This window comes from Lactuca virosa, chromosome 5 (genome assembly GCF_052849685.1).
Source record: "Lactuca virosa cultivar CGN04683 chromosome 5, Lactuca_virosa_CGN04683_v6, whole genome shotgun sequence".
In the NCBI taxonomy this organism is placed as follows: domain Eukaryota; kingdom Viridiplantae; phylum Streptophyta; class Magnoliopsida; order Asterales; family Asteraceae; genus Lactuca; species Lactuca virosa.
The window spans coordinates 380,879,483-380,904,206 of NC_136430.1; the positions used below are offsets into that span (position 1 = coordinate 380,879,483).

The 24,724-nt window shown below is 34.9% G+C and overlaps 1 protein-coding gene and 1 non-coding gene across 3 annotated transcripts; one reads left to right on the forward strand and one right to left on the reverse strand.

Moving 5' to 3' along the window:
* Window positions 1–4,947: 4,947 nt before the first annotated feature.
* On the reverse strand, window positions 4,948–8,314 carry ATMND1 (Mnd1 family protein). 2 transcript variants are annotated; one of them, XM_079052697.1, is made up of 11 exons: window positions 8,236–8,314; window positions 7,286–7,366; window positions 6,979–7,095; window positions 6,877–6,915; window positions 6,665–6,772; window positions 6,519–6,581; window positions 6,388–6,439; window positions 6,219–6,263; window positions 6,017–6,096; window positions 5,288–5,382; window positions 4,949–5,183 (listed from the first exon to the last, which is right to left on the reverse strand). In XM_079052697.1, exons 1-10 carry the CDS (start codon window positions 8,236–8,238, stop codon window positions 5,311–5,313), a joined length of 660 nt encoding a protein of 219 aa, XP_078908823.1. In that variant the 5' UTR covers window positions 8,239–8,314; the 3' UTR covers window positions 4,949–5,183; window positions 5,288–5,310. The 2 variants fall into 2 exon arrangements, with proteins under 2 accessions (XP_078908822.1, XP_078908823.1); XM_079052696.1 differs by having other exon boundaries at window positions 4,948–5,382.
* A 7,680-nt stretch (window positions 8,315–15,994) lies between these two features.
* TRNAE-UUC (transfer RNA glutamic acid (anticodon UUC)) lies at window positions 15,995–16,066 on the forward strand. The gene has a single exon. It is a non-coding gene; the product is annotated as a tRNA-Glu (tRNA).
* Window positions 16,067–24,724: the final 8,658 nt, after the last annotated feature.

Consider the following 24,724-nt stretch of genomic DNA (forward strand, 5'->3'; position numbering starts at 1 on the left):
TGGAGATGAGATCGATGCTCCTGGTTGAAGAAACACGCCTCCACACTCACCGCACCACTCTCCCATCCCACGAGAACCACTCTTCAGCGCCTTCCCTACTTCAAATCAGCACTCTATCGGCGGCCTCAAATCATGGAGGTAGGGGCAGGTCGTACCGGGGGAATAACAGTTGTCGGGGTGGCGGTCAGAATTCTTCTCAGCGTCGCCAACAACAGTCGACTCCTTTTGTTGGTGGTCGGTTGCCTTCCTTGTTTGTTGGTCAAAGTAATCGAAACACCCCCTTTGGATGGGTATACTTTCCACCGCCTTCCTCTCATGTGTGGAACACGACAGGTCAACAGTTTGGGGCTCCCCCAAATTCATTCCCTCAGCCAGCCTAAAAACACATTGGAAATTGGGGCAGATCTAATTCAAGTGGCCCATGCATTCTTGGTAGCAGGCCCCCATCAACTATACGCACTGTTCTCAGATTGGCTATCTCTCAACACTGGCCTATTCATCAACTTGATGTGAAGAATGCATTTATTAACAGTCATCTCCAAGAGACTTTCTACATGCATCAGTCACCAAGTTTCCAAGATCCCCAGCATCCAGACTATGTATGCCATCTTCAGCGATCCTTATATGGCCTAAAACATGCCCTAATGAATTGGTTGATCAAATGAAGGTCGATAACATGTGGTGATGGAAGGTTTGGAGATTGAGGGTTTGGAGGTGGAAGGTTTAGTGATGGACGGTTTGAAGATTTTTTTTTCTTAGGGTTTTGTTTTTGGGTAGATGAAGACATTTTTGTTTGGTGAATTGAGAGTATTTGTGAGAAGGATAATGATATTTTGTGTGTGTGAAACGTTGGGAGTGTAGTTTAATTTATAGTGATTGAATTATAATTTGAAATTTTGAATTTTAGGTAAAAAAACATTTTTTTATTAAATGAAGTTAGCTTTTGAAAAGTAAATGAATTAAACCACTTTGGTTGTGGTGATTTGGTAAGGAATGTGGAAGATATGGTGGATAACCTATTGACACATGTTTAAATCCTAGCATTACTCAGCCCATGTGGCCATGGAGGTTCGCCTGCAGGCTGCAGTGACTCCAGGGCATGAGGCAAAGCCTCATGTTTGCGGCGGGGGATTAGTCGATGAACGAAAGCTGGCGTGGAAACCCTCGTTAGAGAAGTTCCCTTTCCAAAAAAAGTAAATGAATTAGGTTTGAAAAGTAATTGAAGTCAATGCAATCTGGTCAAAGAAATCTCCACCAATCACAACCAACTTCTTCTTCTCTCTCCTCTCGCTACGTCCGTAACGAGTTCCCCATAGCGAGTCCCTTTATAGAGCGCTAGGGGCAGTGTCGTTCCAATTCCGTAGTGAGGCCTAGCAAGAGCTCTTAGCGAGCCTACTCCTTGTAGCCTTAGAGATCCTCTAATTACTACACACTCTTGCATGCATGCACATACACATATATATATGTATTTTTGCCCAAACTGAGTATCATGTGACAGGTAATTAGATAAATCAGATACTAAACAACGTAGTTATATCTGAGGTACCCAAAATGACATTGTTTGAATTTGTATGTGTGTTTGTGTGTGTGTTTGTATAATGTGGGAACGGACTATGTAAAAGAGCTAGGTTGAGTCGGAAAATTAAAATGATTGTAAAATGTCATTAAAGACCTTATGACACTTTGGTGTTAAGTGTGGAAAGTGGAAACAACACATAAATGGTGTGATTGAAATCTTTTGATACCTTAAAATAAGACAGAATTGCAAGTTTGGTCTCTATGGTATGTCAAAAATTGGATGTTTGGTCCAAAAAGTTTTAGAGTTGCATAAGTGGTCTAAAAGGTTTCATTTGTTGTGAATTTGGTCCAAAGTTATTTAAAAATATTTAAAATGACGAATTTGCCCTTTTAATTTTGTTTTTTATTTTCTTTACAACAATTAAAAAAAGAAAATCTCTCCCTCTCTCTCTCTCTTTTAATTTTGTTTTTTATTTTCTTTACAACAATTAAAAAAAGAAAATCTCTCTCTCTCTCTCTCTCTCTCTCTCTCTCTCTCTCTCTCTCTCTCTCTCTCTCTCTCTCTCTCTCTCTCTCTCTCCACAGATGCTAAACCCTAGCAGACCCCCATCGACCTCCATACTTGTTCCAACAAGCTTAGACTATGGTTGCTAATATCACCCATGTCGCCACTTGTAGAGCCCAAATCGTCGGTGATGGTCGGATCTGTGAAGAAACCCATTCACAAACGAAACGCTGAATCTATGAAGAAAAACTTTCTTTCACGCCTCCGATCTGACATTCTTTCTCGCCTCCAGTTAGCGTTTCAGCCGCCACCCTTCTAGTTTTTAGGGTTTCAGCCGCCGTCGAGATCTGACATTCCTTCACCCCCTGCTTCGATGACCCCCTTGATCGATGGCAACAGCCTCATCGAAGGCTTAACAACCAAGAAGAATGCAATTGGAAGAACCGGTTGTCATCTCGTTCAACCGTCGTTCTCAGCTCCCCCAGCCACTGTTTGACCCTCCCAACTCTAAAAAACCGACCCTAGGTGTCTCCCCCTCAATTTCTAGTCGCGAAACGCCCCACATCCTAACCCTTGGAAATGAAAACCCTAGCTGCCAAGAAACCCTAACTCTCGTCGCCTCCATAAGCAGATGTTCAGATCTCGACAACAGCTTCCTTCTTCAGTTAGGGTTTTCGTCTTCGTTCTTTAGTTAGGGTTTTCTGCATCAGATCTGTTCATTGAGAGGTTCTGGTTTGGTTAGGGTGTGTATTCATCTGATTTCGTGTGTGTGTGTGTGTGTTTGTTCATGTGATTTTGTGTGTGTATGTGTGTTTACGTCTGATCTAATTTTATATATAGTTTTTGTTTATGAGATGATTATTTGGCGGAGATGAAGTGGTAGAAAAAGTTTAGGTGGAGATGGAGGTGGCAGACGGTGGTGGTGGCGGACGGTGGTCGAGCAGTAGTGGTGGTGGAAAATGTTCTTGAGTGTTCTTGAATCTATGATCATGTTCTTGGGTGGGGTTAGGGTTAGGAATTTTTATTTTAGTTTTCATTTAAAAAATAAATGAAATAAATAAAAATAATTATAAAAGCAATGAAAAATGACAAAGCAATCATTCTAACTCATTTAAATTATTTCAGTAATCAAAACTACAACAAAATTCTTATTTTGGACCACTAGTGCAACTCCAAAACTTTTTGACCTAACATTCAATTTTTGACATAAGGACCAAACTTGCAATTTTATCTTAAAATAATAATAATCAAGTTTTATAAGAATTGTGTCACGCAAAGTATCATCGACTTTCATATATTTTGTTTAATCATATTGCATGTGCGTTTGCATTTGCATTTAAAAAAAAAAATCTGAATGACTTCCATATATTTTGATCAATCAAGGTGTCACCGTCCAACATTAACATTTGGGATAGTAAAACTAATGACCATTTTTCCTAAACATATATAACAAAATGATCATTTTTTCCGGAATTACCTTCTTGACTATCTTTTTTGAAAATTTGAATTTTCCAACATGCAATAAAATTTTCTAAATTACTTATTGTGCTAGAATTTTCGAAAAGTACATTTTTGTGATTCATACTTGTTATTTTCATTATCTAATATGACTTCGAAAAAGCTCTTTTGAAATTTTTATATGAAATTTTTATATGCATTTTTCCTTAAAAATGTGTTCCAAATGTGTAAATCTCTGAAGAAACTTTTTCTATTTGATCGTTTTGCACAAATAGGTTAGAAAAATCTTTGTTTTTTTAGTATTAAACACATTTATTCGAATATTTTAGAACATGTTCAAAAAATTTCAAGAATCAAGAACTATTCAAAAACTATTTGTTCAAAAACCATCAACAATCGAAATTCAAAAACAAATCTTCAACCAGCTTGGAAATCGAAAGCTCATGAACTTGTTCGAAAATTATATTTCAAAAAATTTGAAAATGTTTGAAATTATTATTTTGTTGTCTTTTATTAATAAGGGTGTTTGTGTTTGAGTATGAGGGTAGTGGTGGTAATGATGATGATAAGGGTACGGTAATTCTTAATATAGTAAATTAGAAATTAATTGAATAAAAGTCTAGAATAAAAAATAAAAAATAAAAAAGATAGGGACTCCAATCATGCTTGTTTTGGCAAACCAAAGAGACTAATTGCATAATTTGTCAGTAACAATATTGAAAGATTCTACTATATTAAGTGTCATGTCAAGTGAGGTTCCCAAATTTGGGCAACCCAACAAATAATGTCTACAAAACCGATTACCATTCGACCAATTTGGGACCAATTAGTTACTTGGTTAGGCAAGATCACCAGAAAAAAGATAGGTTAAGCATGATCATCTTTCATAACTATTCGACCAATTTGGGACCAATTATGCATGTATGAAGAAAGGTATGCAATTGTTCATTACCAAAATGGAAGTATGAGACATCGAGTACGATATTCTCCTACTTATCAACGTTTTTCTCTACATTGTTTAATGATAACATTTAGGCCTCAATTAATATGCATGACAGAATAAAACAAGTTGTAGTACATCTGGCATGCATTAGACATATATTAGAACCAATGTCAATTGAACAATAAATGCAATTTTTTTTGTACAGTTCAAAAAGGTGGGACAAATATTCACTCTTGATCCTTTTTTTGTGCAAAAGACATAAATGCCCTCATCGCCATTATTGAAAATAGTCCCCACAAAAGTTGTTCAATGGTGTAGGGTAATTATACATAACGATTTAAGATAGGATTTGTAACCAAAAAGCAACTTGGAAGTTTTTCTAGAAGGGGACCCTAACTTTTTAGTTTTTCTAGAGGAGGACCCTAACTTTTTATGTTTTAAATGTGTTACCATTGTTTATCTTAAATTGTTAGTTGTAATTTCTTTAATCAACAAAAAAGTCTCAGGATATGATATAAGATAACCATGCATACACTAAGAGTACAGGATATTTTGGGTATTGGATAATGTATGAGTGTGTGGTGATGTTAGAAAGATGTATCATGTATGTATATTATGCATAGATGCAGCGAGGGTTGTTTCGTCATTGTCATGTGGGGTGTTTCCCTGTTTTGGACACATACAATGGTAACATGGAGTGCCATGTGCATACAAGTTGCACAACAAGATATATGCCGGAATATGTGTAATTAATATTACCTGAAAATACAAATTTGCCCCTTACAATATTGGTCAAGTGATTAGCGAATGAGCGTCACATTTTTTTTTTACTTTTTACCACTGATTATGTAGAAAAAACTTACCAAAATTATCTCATGATAATATTTTACTCCTCAACTTGCTTGACAGGTGTCACTGTTGGGAACTCCAAGTAGTCAAAATCATCTGTTATCCCTACCTGAAAATTTAAATTTCTCATAAGTTTTAGTATATCGTTCTTTCTGTTAGAAATATCTAAGATTAAATTACAAACTGGTCCCTGTGGTATGTCATTTTTTTCAATTTTAATCCTTATTGCTTTCGTATCAATTCAGGGACCAAAATCAATATAAAACCTTACAACAGGGACCAAAACTGAAAGAACATTTTTTAGACCTAAACCATAAAATATGAGATCCAACAGGGACCAAATTTGTAGTTTGCTCAATATTTAGTTATAGTTTAATAAAAAGTATTTAGAGTTGGCATAATAATTTCAAGGCCAAAATGACAGCAATGCACATCTTGTAGGGTTTTTTTTCCTAAAAAAGGTAAACAAACTGTTCACTGTTGGTGACATCCAAAATTATAGGACAAAACAAAATGATACTGATACTGATTCTGATACTGATACTGATACAGTGATACTGATAATGATATTATGATAATGATAATCATGTCAATGGGACAAAATTTGCAATTCTTTTGTCAGATCAAAAAAAATGGAACACATTGGACATGGGTCATTCTCAATCTCTTTTATGTGAAAAAGACATAAATGCCCTTCTCACTCTCATCATTTAAAATAGCACAAAAATGCATAGTAATTTTACCTCATTGTACAAATGGTCAAGTTGTTCTTTGGCCTGAGGGAAATTTTTTGAGCACCACTGGCGCAATGTAAAAATATTATCTGCAGAATATATGACACAGATGAAAATAATCAGTTTTTTGTACTTAGATTCATGTTTATACTTCAGTAACATAATTTTAAAGATTTTAAAATTAGTTTTGCACTAAGAAAGAAGGTCAAACCTGTCCATCTGTTAGCTGCTTCATGGGCAACTTTAATCGCTTCCTCTAAAATCAATCAAAAAAAATTCCAAATTTAGTAGAGATATGGATCAAATCTTTAAAACAGAGAAAATAAAATAAATGAAGATATATAAGAAAAATAAGGTTATATAGTTAGTTGTATGATTACTCATTGCTTCAAATGTTGCAGGATCATTGTCTGCATATTGTCCCATTTCTTCCTGAAATTTAATTTATTAACTCCTTTTAAGTAAATATACCTAATGATTAAAAGATGATTTCTAATGAAATGTTACTTACTTTCAGATTGTTATACTTTTGTTCAATGGCTTTGAGCTCACTTAAAGCCTCTTCTCGTGCTTCCTGTTAAAAGATTTGAAATTAAAAATTTTATTTAAAATGCCAAAATTAATTGTAGAATAAAAAAAGGTAAATCACCAACTTACTGAATCCTCCCGCCCTTTCTTTAAAGAGTCACATTGCTCCACAAGCTCTACATGGCGCTTCTTGCTGATTTCAAGCTCTGACTCAAGTTTCTTGGACACATTTCTTAGCTTTTAAATTTTATAAAAATATATTTTAAGTTAGAAAAGATGATTTAATGGTATAGACCTAAAATCATTTATGTGCATAACTTGATCATGGAATAAAAGTTTACCTGGTTTCCAGCACAACTAGGAAGACTCCAAAAGTATACCTGAAATTTTTCAAGATTAAATTGTGTTTATGAGCTTTTATTTATTAGTAACACATTTCTTACTGAGGTTCCAATCTTGTCTTTTGACACCAAGTCATCATCCACTAGAGTTTGGACAACATCTTTGACAGATTGGCTTATAACGCCTTTTCTGGGGCCCAGCTTTTCAAGTTCCTTTAGCTGAAATTTGTACACAGAATGCAGGTGTTAACATAAGTTTTGAATATTAACATATGAGTATTATAATTATTAAACCAAACATAGGAAATACTCATGGTCTAACTTTCCCATGGTGTATACATTTTAAAGATGATATGAATTCATGACAATCTATATAAAATAGGAAGTGGAAATGATGTTATATACTCACGAGGTAAAAATCTTGAGAGTCATAAAAGATTTGAAGCATCTTCTCCCGCTTCTCTTCCAATGACAACCCTCTTTTCTTTGACTATGACAGCATGAAAATGAAATGAGGTTGGAAATGATAAATAGATACAATTAGCATTATCGCCATAATCCTAAGATACACAAAAGATTTACACTAAAAACAACAGCTGAAAAACAACAGAGGAGCTTTGTTGCTACTTATGTTCCCATATTCAAACAACTTGTTTCATCGTGACCTTGATGCTTTACCAAATTATACCATTTAATTCTATTATAACTTCAGTCTAAAGCAGCTACTGAAGACCAAAACTATGTTCGAGCTAGACAAACCATAGCAGCAAAAACACATAATCATTCATTGACCTTTTCTCCTTACGTGAATCCTTCATAAGCAATATCAGTGTTTCATCATGTTCATAGAGGCAAAAAGAGTTCAAATAAAACTAAATGAATTTGAGCATGGACGAACACAAAGTTAACAAGTGAATTTCTGCAAATTATTAATTGAGGCAAAATTAGGGCATGAAACGAACCAGTTATTCCATTGACTCGATGTTAAATTAACACCGCACTTCCATAGATCAGACATTGAGGAAGTATCACTATCGATTTACGAACCTATTACAACAGCATATGATTCGAAAATCTAAAGAACTTTATACAGCTATGATGTGTATTTATGTGGAAATCTCATAATAAATTTAACAAACAGATTAATTCCACACAGATTCACGATATACATCGGAAAACAAAATCAGTACGCAATAACTATACAATCAATCTCGATTCAAAAGTTTCAGCTGTCAAACAAATGGATTATTGTGTGAATGACATCTTCGCAACGAAATATGACAAAGAAACAGATTAATTCTTCAATAGATTCACGATATACATCCAAAAACTAAATCAGCACGAAATTGTTATACATACCATCTGGAATTTCAATATTTCAGCTGCTGGTGTAAGTGGATTGTCGAGAAAGAATGATCTGTGATGTTTGAGTGTGAAAAAACCCCTGGGGCATATCATATTCGATGTGGCGGGAAAGATGAAAAACGATTATAAATTACATGAATCGTCCCTATGGTTTGACTCAATTCGCTACTTTCGTCCTTATGTTTTGTTTTTCATTAACGCCCCTTGTAATTTTGAAAGATGCACGTTTCATCTCTAGATCTATTAGCTATTTTTTTTTTCACCCTCTCATTATTTTTCTCCCTTCTTCACTCTATTACCCCATTCTTCCTTATTCTCTAACCTTGAAATACAAAGTAAAAAAAAAAAAAAAAAAAAAAAAAAACCCAAGAAAAATGTTGATAAGACACAGGCTATCATTCTGACTTTATGGAGCAATAACATCACATTAATATGTTTCTATTGTTATTCCAATTAGGTAACGTCAAATGCACAAAAATCTAACATTGCCTCCAATTTTTTAAAACCCTAACAATTGCAAATGTGTGTAATTTTTGGGGATCTAATTATTGATTCATTAGTTGGGTGGATGGCTAAACTGTAGGGATGTCAAAGGGAGCAAATAGGACAAGGGTTGCATCCCCCACTCTCACCCCCGAAATTTCCCCATTCCCCCGCTCTCGCCCCTAAAATCTCCAACCTCCCCACCCACGCCCTCGAATTCCCCGAATTCCGGGACGGGATTACCCAACCTCAAAATTAAAACGAGGGTTAATCTTGCCCTTGCCCCAATTTTTTAAATAAATATACTATATACGGGATCGAGGCCCCACAAGACTTTTTGACATCCGTAGACCATAGGTGTGATTGTATGAACTCCATAAACAAACTTGAAGAACAAAATCGAAAATTAAAGTTTCACATTCTTTTAAGTTAAATTATGTCTATGGACATCCTTATATACAAATTATAGATTTAATAATGTTGGATATTTAACATATGTTAGAATATGTATTACGTAAAATGTTTTTTGGGAAATTAATGAAAAATTTATTTTGGTTGTTAAATTTAGAAGATTGTTATGTTGTTGACATCGTTGGAGTTAATGTTTATATTAGATTTGTTGGAATATGTATCGATTGGTTTATCTATGTTCTTGTTTGGCAAATCTTGTGATTTTTTATTTAAGGGGGTGGTTGGGTTAAGACTAGACGCAACACATGCCTTTATAGACACGTCACGTTTGGTCGTATGTCTGACGGAACGCGTCCTTTATTTGGTGTAACACGTTTTAACTGTCGGCCTAAACCTTAATTCTCATGTGTGAGCATGTTTAAAGGCATTAACTCTTAGGGTTTATCTCACTCATCAGCCTCCACCTCTAGACAAACCCTAAAAGTAGCCCTAACCACCCTCATTTTTTGTATTCTTGAGTTTTAGTGTGTTTGTGAGTAAACTTGAAGAAGGAGAATGTGTTTTGGTGCTTGTGAAGCTATATCCAAAGTTGTTATATCATTGTTACCACCTTTTGAACATCTGTAAGTCTTCAATATCCAAACTTTATGAATACATGCTTCTAAATTTAGCATTGTGTGTTGTTTTTGTCCTTTTATGATGTTTCCTTGGAGTTTGGGGAAGCTACAAGTCCAAAGCTTGTATTAAGTTGTTTTATAGACTCATTAGGGGTGAAAAGAGGTGCATGCTCAAGCCCTCCTTGAGTCATGCATTAAGCTTCTAACATTTTTTTGCCTCTTTTAGATATACGGTTTTGGAAATGTTGCATGTGGCTTTCATATGGATAAAGTTTGAAATTTTATCTATTAAGACAAGTATTAGAAATATTCTGGAAAGTTTAAACCATTGGCTTAAAGATTAAGCACCTAACGAGAGAAGTGCTTATGCCCAGAAAATATGGTGTGTCGAATGGAGGGTTCGTAACTGTTTTGTCTTTATTAGACGTGTCACGTCAGAAGTAGGAAGTCATGCATCTCTTCATTGACCGTTGACCTTTTGACAAATTTAACTTTTGGTCAAACTTGCTAAAAACTTGAATGATGGACTAAGATTTAGGTGTTGTTTAAATAATAATAATAAATAAAATAAAATAAAAAAAACTCTACACACCATTTTTTGCTGCGCGGCGCAACACTTGCTCTCTTGCAACAATTTGTTTTTTGGAAGGCTTCATATTACAAAACATTTGCGCATGTTCTGCACGGCGCAATACTTGACTTGCATCTTCAAACTTCTCCAGCTTTCATTTTTTTCCAAGTGATTTTTTTTTTAATTTTGGTATAACTTGTTTTTTTTTTAATTTGATTTTTTTTTAACTTTGATTTACGGATTTGATACAATTTTTTTTTATAGTTTCCACAATTTTTTTATAACTTGATTTAAAAAAAATTGATTTTTTAACTTTTTTACCGTTTCTGTTAATAATATTTTCAGTTTTAGTTGCATCTTTTTTAACATGTGCAATTATTTTACGAACTTTGTAGAATTGTTTACAATATTTTCTTTTTTTTATTTTTTAAAATTAGTTTTTTTATAGAATAAAACTAATAATTTCTTTTACATTTTTTTTAGAAATTTTATATTTTTGTTTTTTTTACCTATTCTTTTTAGTATTCTTTGAATATTTGAGACTAAAATTACTAAAATATTGGTGTTGAAAACTATTTTCAGTTTATAAAATTAGTTTATTTAAATTTTAGTTTATGAATATTCGCTTCGAAAAAACAAACAACACCTTAGTCTCTGTTTGATTTAGGTGGTTTGTGTGGCTAATTCTTTGATGATGGTGCTCCTAGTTAAGCATGACTAAGGTGTTGTTTGTTTTTTTAAAAAAACTTCTTCAAACCACTTTCTGCTGCGCGGCGCAGCAAACGCGCGACATTTTCCCTCTCGCAGCTGTTTGTTTTTTGGAAGACTTCAGACTGCAAAACCTCCGCGCGTGTGTTGCGTGGCGTCGTACTTGACTTGCCTCTTCAAACCTCTTCAGCTTTTATTTTTTTGAAGTGTTTTTTTTAGAATTTTGGTATAACTTTTTTTTTTAAACTTTTTTTTAAAAAAACTTTTATTTACGGATTTGATACAATTTCTTATTATAGTTTCCACAAATTTTTTTAACTTGATTTAAAAAAAAAAAAAAAAAAACTTTGATTTTTTTTTAATTTTTTTATCTTTTCTGTTAATAATATTTTCAGTCTCGGTTTCATCTTTTTTAACGTGTATAATTTTTTACGAACTTTGTAGACATCGTTTGCAATACTTTCTTAATTTTTTTATTATTTTCTTTTTTATGTTTTTTAAAATTAGTTTTTTGTAGAATAAAGTTGTTAGCATCTTTTATATTTTTGTAAGTTTTTTTAAAAGTTTTATATTTTTTGTTTTTTTATATGTTCTTTTTAGTACTCTTTCAATGTTTTAATACTAGAATTATTAAAATTTCGGTGTTGAGAACTATTTTCAGTTTATAAAATTAGTTTATTTAAATTTCAGTTTACTGCAGATGTTAAAAAACAAACATGCTTCTTATTATGGACTGCAGCCGTTTGTTCCACCTCTTCTGTTATAGAGGATTGCAGAGGTGGTCCGCAGACTTCATGAATTTTCGCTTCGTAAAAACAAACATCACCTAAGTTTAATGCTAAAAAAGATGGTGGCTCATGTAACAGAAAATTAAACTTGGATGTGCATGATAAAGTTGAAGGTGTTCAGGGTTAGGGGCTGTTTGGCAGGATCTGAATTTTTAAGATCTGAATTTTTAAGAGGTCTGAATTTCTAAGAGGGTCTGAATTTTTAAGATCTGAATTTTGAATTGCTGTTTGGTTGGAACCTCTGAATTACAGTGCTGAATTATAAAAATGACTATTTTACCCTTTTGTATTATTTTTGCTAAATTCAATGTTTTTGTTTATAAAACAACCAAATCAAACTTAAATGTATGAATAATTAATTATTAATTTATGTACAAATCTATAATTTTATCTATAATTCCAACTGGAAATGATTTCCTTTTGATGATTCTGTCTTTTCCTGTTGCTTTCCAATAACCATTCATTGTTGCTCGGCTTGATCTTCCACCATTTGGATACTTTCTATCTCTTGGGCTAAAAAAGAACCATTGTCGATCACCTGATTTTAGTTTTGATTGACCTGAATTTAAGAAGATATTAGTTAATATCAATTGTTGAAAGATTTAAAGATTCTTTCACATGATCACTTTCAAAACAACAATACAACCAAAAATTCCTCTAACCAGACAATAACATACAACAAAAGAATCAAAAGAAGAATATACAATAAGATTCAACATGACAATATCAAGATAAGTAATAAACAATCATGTAACTAATTCAAGAAACAAGATCCAAATGACCAGGCTATACATAATCAACCCCATCAATCAAATAATCGAAACACTTGAAGAAGTGATAAACCTAATGATTCAATAATCAAAAGAAATCAAAATAAACAAACCATAATGACCAAATAATCACATAATCAAAACACTTCATGGAATAAGATCATATACTTAATATTCAACATAAAAAAACAAAACCCATATCTGTAAACAAATCCAAATACAGTTAATGATATCAAGAGACAGTAAAATATAGTAAAATTAAGTGAAGGAATGTATACATACCAGGTAACTCTTCTGGATCCCACTTGTAAACATCAACTTCGCCGATGATGTCGAGCTTGAGCGATCGACCACAGATCTTCCTCTTCAGGCAATAAAGAACCAATTCTTCATCAGTCGGATGAAATCTGAAACCAGATCAACTTCTCGAAATCAATTGCTCCAGGGAGATGGTTGGGAGGAAGACGGATGCGACGAAGGGAGGAAGAATCAGGGTTCTTAAATAGATTACATAAAATCGATTTGAGAAAAATCTTACCTCTTGCTGTTATCTCCGAGTTTTGACGAAGCTGGAGGCAAAGGGGGTTGGCGGCGGTGACCGGACCGGAGGGCAGATGGGTGGAGGCGGCAGGTGTGCACGTCGAGAGAAGAGGCAAAGGCGGAAGTCTATACGTGAGTAGAAGGAACGGTGGGCAGAAAATGAACAAAGTCTTTTTTTTTCAGACTTCACTCTATATCTGAAATATTAAGAGGATATTAAAAAATTAAGAGACAATAATTAATAGGCTACCAAACGGTCTATATCTAAATTTTTAATAGATTACCTCTTAATTTTTCAATTAAGAGGTAAACAAACAGGGTCTTATTCCTACTTAAAATGCGTTGTCTCTTTTAGGCAATAACAAGTCCAATAGACATAGTTAAATTGTTCAAGATCTAGAACGAGAGCAATGCGAGATTTTATGTTCATAATACTAAACACTTTGTGAGGTTTAGCAGAGTTTGCCGCCATGAAGGATACTTGCAAGATTAGAAAGAAGGGTCATTTAGGGTTCTGCCGTGATGCATGAGAAGAGCCCGTGAAGAAGGAAGATATATAATAGGAAGGTAAAGATTTTACGAGGATTTCGAGGAAGGCAGAAGGCTATGATATCATGATAAGGCTAAGGGACACTCTTAACACCTTGCCATGTCAGCTTTTTGAGTGACACCTCATTTTTTTCCATTTAGCACCTAATATTAACATTTGGTAGCGAGTGGTAACACTCCTAGCACTCCATTTTTTTAATTTAATTTAATTATTTTATTTTAATAAACAAACATTTTTTTAATACTACACAAACATTTTTTTGATTTATTTAATACCACATAAAATAATTACCTTTTGGTTATCTTTCTTGTGTTTGTTTAATTTGGTTCCGTTTGTTTGATTTGGGCAAAAGTGTCATGTATTGGGCAAAAATATCATATGTTTTGAGACAAAAAACATGTAATTATACTTAGTTTTCTGTTCTAATATTGATTCCATTCCAATCTCCACTTGATTTCATTCCTATTCCTATCCAACATTTTTCTTTTTTGTCCCTATGCAGCTGTTGTTCCTGTTTTATTACTGATTCCATTCCAATCTTCATTCCATTCCATTTCTGTTCTAATATTGATGTTACAATCTATTAAATTACATTCTATTCTTGATTCCATTCCATACTAATCAAATGAACCATAACAAAAACGTTAAAATTGTCCAACTATAACACAAGGGTAAAACTGTCCAATTATAACAAAGGAACCTAAAACAATCCAATTGCTCACAAAACCACATTATCTTCATAAAACAAATCTATGACAGTAAAGGGGCCAGTTAATACTGGACAAGCAATACATCACTTAATACTTGACTCACAATGTTGCCATTAAAGAAACTCATATCTTGATTTAGAAGTACTTGAACATATCTAGACCTAATAACAGTTGTCTGCCTTTCTCCAGTAAGAATCCAACATGAAACCTCTGAATGGAAGAGTGATTACAATTGATCTCATGAAGCAAATGGTTTTGAATCCCATTAGAAAATCCTTACGCTTTAAAATTGATCAGAATTATTTGATGATAGGAGAAAATCTAATTACTAGATTCACAAATAGCAATATAATCATTTTCAGAGCTGAAATTAAAAACATCACCAATTTTGGATTTGAAATTTCTTTATAAAGAAAAGAACAACAGCTCACGATTACTTGTGGTTTAGAATAAGAAGCATAAAGTTCTAATTACCTCTTTGAACCTATGAAAACGCAAATCCGAACTCTCATCGCCATGACTCGGCAACTGAATGATCTTAGCAACATAAGAAGCATAAAGTTCTAATTACCTCTTTGATCTCCTCCGTCTCCACCGCTACATCATCAATCCAAACTCCAATTCCCTTTCTCTGTCCAAGTTCCTGTGTGAATTATCGTTATCTCTCTCACACACAATAGTGTGTGTAGTTGGGTTTCTGGTAGCGACAATAGAGAAATTAAGAGAGGAATCAGAGGAAGGAGGGTTTTTTTCTTTTTCTAGTTGAAGAAGAAGAGCGAGTTTCAGTGGGTTAATGTCAAAACAAGAAATCGAAAGATTAAAAGGGTTTTTTTTTAGTTTCAGTGGGATAATGTCGAAAGAAGATGAAGAGATGTCTAAATCTGCTCTCTCAACTTTTAAGGCGAAAGAGGAAGAAATAGAGAAGAAAAAACTGGAGGTTAAAGAAAGAGTTCAAGCTATTGAAGAAAAAACCGTTTGGACCAATCACCTTCTCCATTTCCTTTCTCTCTCATCTCGCTAAAGCTTTAACAACTGGAGCATAGCGAGCCCCCTAGCGAGCGCTAGGGGACGGTGTTCTACTTGTTTTAACGAACTTAACGACCGACTTTAACACCTCCACTCCGTTCAGCCTAATATATTATGTTTATTGCCTTTCATTCTTTCAACATGAGATGATACAAGGGACATATACAAAACAACATGGGCCAATACCCTACTAAGGCCAAAATCCACGATGGGCTGTGATGGACTAAATACACCAAATATTAAAATACAGACTCTAACAATTACAAAACAAATAAAAAAAATATATCCACATAATTTCGAAAATATAAATTACCAATCGGCCAAAATTTTGCTATGAAACAACAATGAACATTAAAAGAGATAATTTATAAGATTATAATAAAGGTTAAATTGTTATTATTATGGAATTAAATTTCAGGTTGTTAAGCTAGATGGCACTTGAAGGTAAATGATGTAAAATACCATTTTCATTTTTCAGGATCAGTGTAATTAGATCCGAGATCCACGTTATGCATTTACATTATTTTATAGGACATGATATATAGTATTTACTAATTATTAGTAGCAAAAGAAACAAAATCCGTTGTCGTCCAGCGGTTAGGATATCTGGCTTTCACCCAGGGGACCCGGGTTCGATTCCCGGCAACGGAATTTTTTACCAGCTTGCCATTCAATCATGGGTTCAGTCTATCTTGTGAGTTGTGATTCTTATGAATGTTATGTATCACATCACCACATGCCCCGTGTATCACCTTCACATTAAAATAGTGTAATTTTAACACAAATATCTTTTTACAAAACATCCACCGATAAAATATCTTTAATATTTTCATAATAAAATAATATTTTCCTTCTTTTAAAATTATCAAATAATTATTATCGTTATAATTTTTCTAAATAAAATTGTCATCGAATTGAGCCCATATGGTATCGTATGACACTCGTGATATTATCATCATATTATTTTATCAATCACCCAATAAAACTAATAGGTGTCATACCACATAACACTTACTTTTTTTTTTTTATAAATAGAATGCAATTTAATAAAACTAAAATTTTATAAAATTAATAAAAGGAAAATATTTCATTAATTTGATTAAAACCATTAAAATGATAAAACGATAATTTAAATAAAACGACTATAAAATACATCTAATTATAATATTTTTTTATAATATCCGTTCTATCCTCAAAACCATATCGATGTTCGTTGTGAGTGAGATGATCGATTGATCTTGTTAAAAATTACAAATCATGTTTTTTTTCTCCTCATTAGTTCTTTGTTTCGCCTCTCGCACTTTCTTTTTCTCTTCCATCTTTCTTTCTCATAATTCAAGCGATACTTAAAATTAAGATTATAAATTTCGAAACTAGAAGCGACCTTTTGAATGTCAGGGCCACTTCTAACACCTGATGTATTTGATGAGGACCCTTTCTTTTTTCGCCCCATTGGTCGACTACTTCTTCGAGTTCGAGCTCATCCTCTGATGAAGTAGTATAACTCGTCTCCGAAACTTTTGTTCTTTTCTCACCACCTTCTTCTTCTTCCCCGTACTCTTTTACCCATTTCGGGGATGCGGATAAAAATCTCCAAATATCAATAAATTTGAAAGACCTTTTAGTATCAACAAAATATATTTTAAGCATCGTCTTGATTTTTTTTTTTTTTGATCGTTTTCCCCACTTTTCCGTTGAGTAAGCAAGTTGTTGTAAATGTCGTTAAACTTGGTAACCGATTTGTTCATCTCTCGAAACTTGCTACAACATTGGTGTTTTGTACGATATGCCCTACGACCTATGACACTAAGTGTTAGGGGTCAAGATCCTTAAACCTATACAGAGTCCCGGATCTTAAAGGAGTCTCAGGATCCCAAAACATACATCAAGATCTTGACATCACCATTATTATTTCCTAACGAAATTAACGAGTATATTTATTGTTTATTCTTCACGTGTGCAAAATTAGTCAACAAAAGACTCATCGACTCTGAAGAATCGTTTCAATCAAGCTTAAGACCTGGAAATACCAAGTCAAGGCAACGTGCAAATACTTATTCAACAAGATCTCGAAAATATCGGACTTCTAGTTATTCGACCAAGGCTATAAATACACATGTATAAATCACACTACAACACAACTTAGACTCACTGAATAATTTGTGCTCGTACTCTCAGACTTACTTTTGTGATTTTCTTTCCGATTAATAGAAACTAACAAGCCAGGTGATCATAATCACCCCAATGTTTTATGTCAAATATCCTAACAATGAGCAATGAATTTCCTTGTAAATCACTTGTGTCATTTTGATCTCGATTTCATATTCATATTAGTCACGACATCACACCCTCTCATACAATTTGGCTGATATTTCTTGGATTGATTTATGACCAAAACAAATTGGCGCCCACCGTGGTGTCGTGGTGCTCATAATCCTATAAAATCATGTCTACGCAATCAACATTATCTTCCTCCTCTATTCTGTGACATCCCCTAATTTCTCGGCCAGAAAAGACCGATTTATTTTATGCTTTTTAAAATAAAATCAGAGTAATCCTTTTAAAAGATGTTGCGGAATTTGTTCCCAAAACAAAACATGATAAAAGTTTATCAAAACCTTTCTTTATGAAATATATATTTTCATTTCATATTAAAACCTCGGGATGTCATGTTCCGATACATATCAAAAGCATAAACAAGACATTATACGCCTTACCACAGTTATTTATAACTACTGGCCTATAAACCAAAAATCACTCATCATCATCATCTGACTATGTTCGGGGTCCACTACCTGTAATATAAAAAGCTGAGTGGGTCAGGCTTGGAAGCCTGATGAGCATATAGGGTTTTCAACCCACAATAAATAATAAACTTATTAAGTTCTCAATCAACAATAAATTTATTAATTTCATCAACCAAAAATAACCCTAATTACTCATTCCCATTATCCTCACTTTACGTCCCTAAAACAACTATCACAAGGGACCTAGCCTAAGGATTTTCACTAGGGGTGACAACATTGCTTCGGGGGTTCCTCAGCAATTTATGTCAAATAAGGCAACCATCGGGGTGACAACACTGCTTTCCTCGGCAATTTATGTCAAATAAGACAACCTAACATAAATCAACCAATAAGGTGACAACATTGCTTTCCTCGGCAATTTATGTCAAATAAACAACCAATAGGGTGACAACATTGCTTTCCTCCGCAATTTATGTCAAATAAGGCAAACATCGGGGTGACAACATTGCTTTTCCCTCAACAATTTATGTCAAATAGGCACGAAGTCAAATCGTCGCCAAGGTTTATACAACAGTCACTAAGTCCTTAACTCTTATTTATCGACAGTATTTCCCACGGGAATCCCCCCCGCAATACATGTCAATGGGTTTTTAGAGTACAGCAGATGAACATATAGTTCACACACCTACAGGTTGCGGGCCTGCTAGTGTTCCACAGACCGTCTAAAATAGTCCATGGTTGTCATCCATACTCTGCTGAATGACGGGGGCCAACGTTTGGGTAAGGGCTTTTTGTTGGATAAGGTGTCTAAGTCCATAACTTATCTGGTATATACTTGACCCGACCCGGCATGGTCCATTTGGGTTGCACTTCACCCGAACTATTTATATGGATAAAATTATGAGAAGAGTATATTTGCGGCCTATTAATATATTATAAGTTATAATATATTAATGTGAAATTGTATTATTTAATTAGTATTGATCTTAAACTAATTATGAAATAATTTAGTGATCATAAGGTAACTGACTAAATAATGGGCTATTGTATTTATATAGTGTGGGCTAACACTCATTAGGAAATGGGCTAAGCTTAAATGGGAGTCCATGGATGATCCATGGAGCTTTTAACCCATGGATCCTTGGAATAGGAAAAAACATGGGTTATTAGGGTTTGCATGGTTCATAACCCTAATCATCTACACTATATAAAGGGGCTTATGGTGCTTGAAAAGGACCATGTGTGTGTGCATAAGGTGTGGCCGATTTCTAGAGTATTAGAGTGCTCTCTCATAAGTTTTCCAAGTTTGTGGTGATTTGTGATTTCCATTTGAGGCATTCACATTATTGGTGCTTGGCTCTCAAACTCCTAAGGAATCAACTCACTAACAAAGGTATGTAATTCTTCTAGTATCTTTTATGTTTAAAAGTACCCCATGTATGCTAGATAGGTTATGAACCTTGGAAAATTATTTTGCATGTATTTTAGACAAACATAGATCCAAGGTTTCTAGGGTTGCATGAACACCTTAGGAGTGTTAGTTTGCTCAAAACCCAACAGTGGTATCAGAGCCTAGGCTTGTTTGTTTGATACTTGATGCAAACTTGTTGAAAAACTCAAGTTTTCTGCATTCTGCAGCATGAACTCGATGAGTCCATGGGGGGACTCGCCGAGTCCATGAGTAAATTCATCCTACTCGTCGAGTAGGTTCGTGCACTCGACGAGTAGGAGCCTCAGAATGCAGATTTTCGAGTTTTGCTGCTGGAAATGGACTAGAAACATTACCCTAAGCTGTTTTGGTGTTTTAAAACCTGTTTTAGATGGTGTAATGTTTATGCTAATCCATTTACATTGGCTTATATCAAAAATTGCATGATTATATGTGTTCATATGTTCTTGGAATTTTTGATATGATGTTCATGTTCTTATGAATTATTGTTAGATCATAGGAATTATTTGCTAAATTGTTTATTGATAATTCTTGATCATTTATGTGTTTTAATGGAGTCCATCATTTGTCCTCAAGTTATGGATTTCCAAAGGTCACTTTCATTTATGCACACTTAAAACACATAAGTTACATGAAAATGAAGAGTCTTCATTTTTATGAACCTTTAATTTATAAGTTATGAAATGAAAAGTTTTGAATAGTTTCAAGACTTGTCCTCAAGTTTTGGAATTTGTAAAGTTACACACACTTTAATATGTTTTAATTCCAAACCCTTAGAGTTTTAAAAGTTAAAATTCAACCCTTATACTATTTATAACATTAATGGTTAATTATTATATATATGTATAAGATTAAGTCGCTTTACCGTTAGTAGGCCTCATTCACGAAGTCGGTCTATAAGGGGGGTATAAGGTTGTTGCCTATAAAATGACAGCTTAATGGGTGTCCATTCTCACCCACCTTTTCCTTGATCGGTGGAGGGTCGTTAGCCGAATGGGTAGGACAATGACTTTAAATTCTCATTAAAAGTATAATGAATATTATAAAGTAACTAAACCTTTTATAAATTCCCAATCTTAGTTACTTTAGGAAAATGTGAATATGGTGCTAACCCATGAAATTCACACTTTGTACCTTACCAAGTCGTTGGTGGAGCGTGTGTGGTTAACCGGCACACTAACTTGGACTAGTAAGGATCACGAAGGGTGACTTAATGTTTGTCATAGATCGGTGGAGCGCGTGTGGTTAACCGACACATTGATTAGGTGATGATATTAAGGGTACCAAGTGAATTTGAATGGTTATTCACACCTTGTTTTGTGATCCTCGGCATCCCAGTCACAAAACTTGAAGGGCACAATCGAGATTGAAACATGTCATTGAAAAGTTCAATGAATCTCAAAAGAATATAGGAATTTCAAAACCAATTAAACCTAATAATTCATTTCGTTTTCATGGTGGGAATTGGTGAATCGTCATTCACCTACCTTCAAATATGTTATAGCTTAGATTACGGCATCCCTCTTCTAAGTTATAATATATTGTGTTGGATCCTAGCCTTAATATTACATTTGGGTGTATTATTAAGGATTCGATATATCTAATCTAAACTTGTTTTTCTTCTTTTCAGATGTTTTCCAACAACAATACTTCGGGCTCTAACCCTACTGGCTCCTTTTCTCTCATGAACCTTTGTGGGAGGGTCATCTTTGATGGTTCCAACTTCATGGATTGGATCCGGAACATCAGGATGGTCACTCGTTACGAGGACAAGGAATATGTCCTCGATAAGGAGCTAAAGGAGCTTGATGAGTCCACTGCTACTCCTGAGGAGGTCGCTGAGTATCAGGCACATGAGAGAGATGCCACCAAGGTGGCATGCATCATGATGGCCACCATGACAGCTGAACTCCAAAAGTCCTATGAGGACTATTACCCTTTTGAGATGCATCAGGATCTGATGGAAAGGTACCATCAGAGTGCTCGTCAAGAGCGGTATGAAATAATCTCCTCCATGATCACTACCCGTATGAAGGATAGCGAACCAATCACGGGCCACATGCAGAAAATGAAAAGGTATGTGGACCGTCTAATGAAACTGAATGTGAACTTCCCTGAGGAGTTGGCAATTGATATCATTTTGCACTCCTTGCCCTCGTGTTATGATCAATTTCGTATCACATACCACATGAACAAGGAGGAAGTCACACTCAGTAAGCTTCAAGGACTTCTGAAGACTGCCGAAAGTGGTCTTAAAAATAAGTCGGTTGCTACTCCTACTCCTACTACTACCCCTGCTTTGGCTATCGGGCAAGGCAAAGGGAAGAAGAGGAAGCACCCTTCTAAGGGTACCAAGGGAAAGCCTCTTGAAGGCTCCTCATCTGGAACCAAAAGTGGTTATATCACTCCTTCTGCCATCCGTAAGGATGTTGAATGCTTCTATTGTCAGAATAAGTGTGACATCCCCAAAATCACGGCCAGAAAAGACCGGTTTCATTTATGCTTTTTAAAATAGTTTCAGAGTTAATCCTTTGATTTAAAAGAGTTGCGGAATTTGTTCCCAAAAACAAAATATGATAAAATAATATTTACCAAAGCATTTCATCAAGAGATGCATTTTCATTATATAACAATATTCGGGATGTCATGTTCTGATAAACAGACCAAAAGCATAAACAACAAAAGATAGACCATACAACAGTTACATATAACAACTGGTCTAATATCAAAAGATCTTGATAAGTCATCCAACTTATACTCTCGCGCCACTACCTGTAATACAACAAAACTGAGTGGGTCAGGCTTGGGAGCCTGGTGAGCATATAGGGTTTTCAACCCATAATAAATAATTATATTTAGTTCATCAACCAACAATAACCCGATTACCCATTCCTGTTATCCTTACTTTATGTCCCTAAAACAACAACTATTACAAGGGACCTAATATAGGATTTTCATCAGGATGAACATTACTGCAAAGGGGTTTCCTTAACAATAGATGTCCTAAAGGCAACCATGAGGGGGATAGAGTACACCGGTGAACACATCGTTCACAACACCTACAGGTTATGAGCCTGCTAGCGTTCCACTGGACTGTCTAGAAAGAGTCTGTGGTCGTCATCCATACTCCGCTAGATGACTAGATCAACAACAACATCGAGGCCTCTCGTCATTTTATTTTATCACACACCAACTGTCTACCCATGTTCTACCCAACGTATTAGTAGATAAAATATATACATTTATATACAGCTTAAAACCTGTACAAAACATCCGTTCAACAACTAGTTCAAATAAACAAATAATATATAAACACATAGCACGTATTTTATAAAGAATACTTCATATATATATGTGTTAGAAGAAAACAAATATACACTCACCTGATCAGAAGATGATCGGACAACACTACGACTCTAAGAGTAGTGTTCTTCGGTGAAACCGGGAGATCTTCATGCACCGGGCTTCTTGCGGGCAGGGCTTCGGCTCGGAAACTCTTTTCTTTTCGGGATCTTCGGTGCTTTGGGACTCGCTTCGGGTCTCGGGATGATACCGGGGCTTCGGGGGGGTTAAAATAGGGTTTAGAGAGGGTATCGGGAGTGAGAGAGAAGAGATAGGGCAACCAAAATCGGCTGACCCTCGATTTCTATTTATAGGGCCAACATTCGGGATTCACGTCGTGAGTTTCCAATTCTCACGTTGTGAGCCTAGTAGGTCACTGCGTTCGTCACTCGTCCACTTGCTCCGAAAGACGTCCATCACTTGCTCACGTCGTGAGTTCTCACACAGCCTCGAATATTGTGTTCCGAACTTCAGAAATTCATATCTTTCGCATACGAGCTCCGTTTTCGACGTTCTTTATATCCACGCGTAGGTGAGATTATGTTCTACAACTTTCATTTAGACTCTGTCGACTAATTTTGACTTTATTTTTATTATATTATTTTTAGTAGGCCGGGACAGGAAAACTTCGTTATAAAATCATAACTTCTTCATCCGACGTCCGTTTTCGTCTGTCTTTTTACCGTTGCACTAATATTGACGAGATCTTCGATTCTCGTTTAGATTGTTTCGGCTAGGAATCACTCGATCTCAAAATCGAACTTCGGGCTGCATACTGCTAAGCTGAAACTTAGAAAAATCATAACTTCCTCATACGAAGTCAGATTTAGACGTTCTTTTTATGCACGCTCTCGGTTTAACGTAATCTACAACTTCCGTTTAGATTACTAAGGCTAGATATCGCACTATCTTAAATTCATATTTTACGTCATTCAGCGTCGTGTCGGTTCCGTCGCGAAACTTCGACAAGTCATATCTTCTTCGTTATAACTCGGATTTCAGCATTCTTTATATATTCGGAAACCTTGCCACGGCCACCACAACTTCCTTCATAGATATCGAGCTTATCCAAAATTTTATTTTTACGCTTATTTTTATTTTTAATTCAATTAAATCACACAATTAAGCAATAAACACATAATACTCAAATAATATATTCTTATTATTTCAAAACGAGTTACAAAGGTTAACCTAGACTATTACAACAACATTAATGCCTAGTCCAGAAACGCGGGCGTTACAACTCTCCCCACCTTAGAATGATTTCGTCCCCGGAATCACACATCAACAAATAAATGCGGATAGCGACTCATCATGTCACTCTCCGTTTCCCATGTGAGATTTGGCCCATTCGCATGTTTCCAACGGACAAGCACTAATTTGACCATCTTACGTCGTAACTTCTTAGTCTTTCGGTCAACGATTGCCTCCGGTTCTTCAACTAACCTTTTGTTCTCATCAATTCTCAACTCTGAAAGTGGAATCATGTCGGGAACTTCGCCCGCGAACTTCCTCAAATAACACACATGAAAAGTGTTATGAATTCCACTCAGTTCTTCTGGTAGTTCGAGCTTGTAGGCTTGGTTCCCAATCCTCTAAAGAACTTTAAACGGTCCAATAAACCTTGGACTCAACTTTCCCTTTTTTCCAAACCTTATAAGTCCCTTCCACGACGAGACTTTAAGCAAAACCGAATCTCCAACTTCAAAAGTCATCGGTCTTCTTTTCTTGTCAGCATAGCTCTTTTGACGATCCTGAGCTGCTAACATT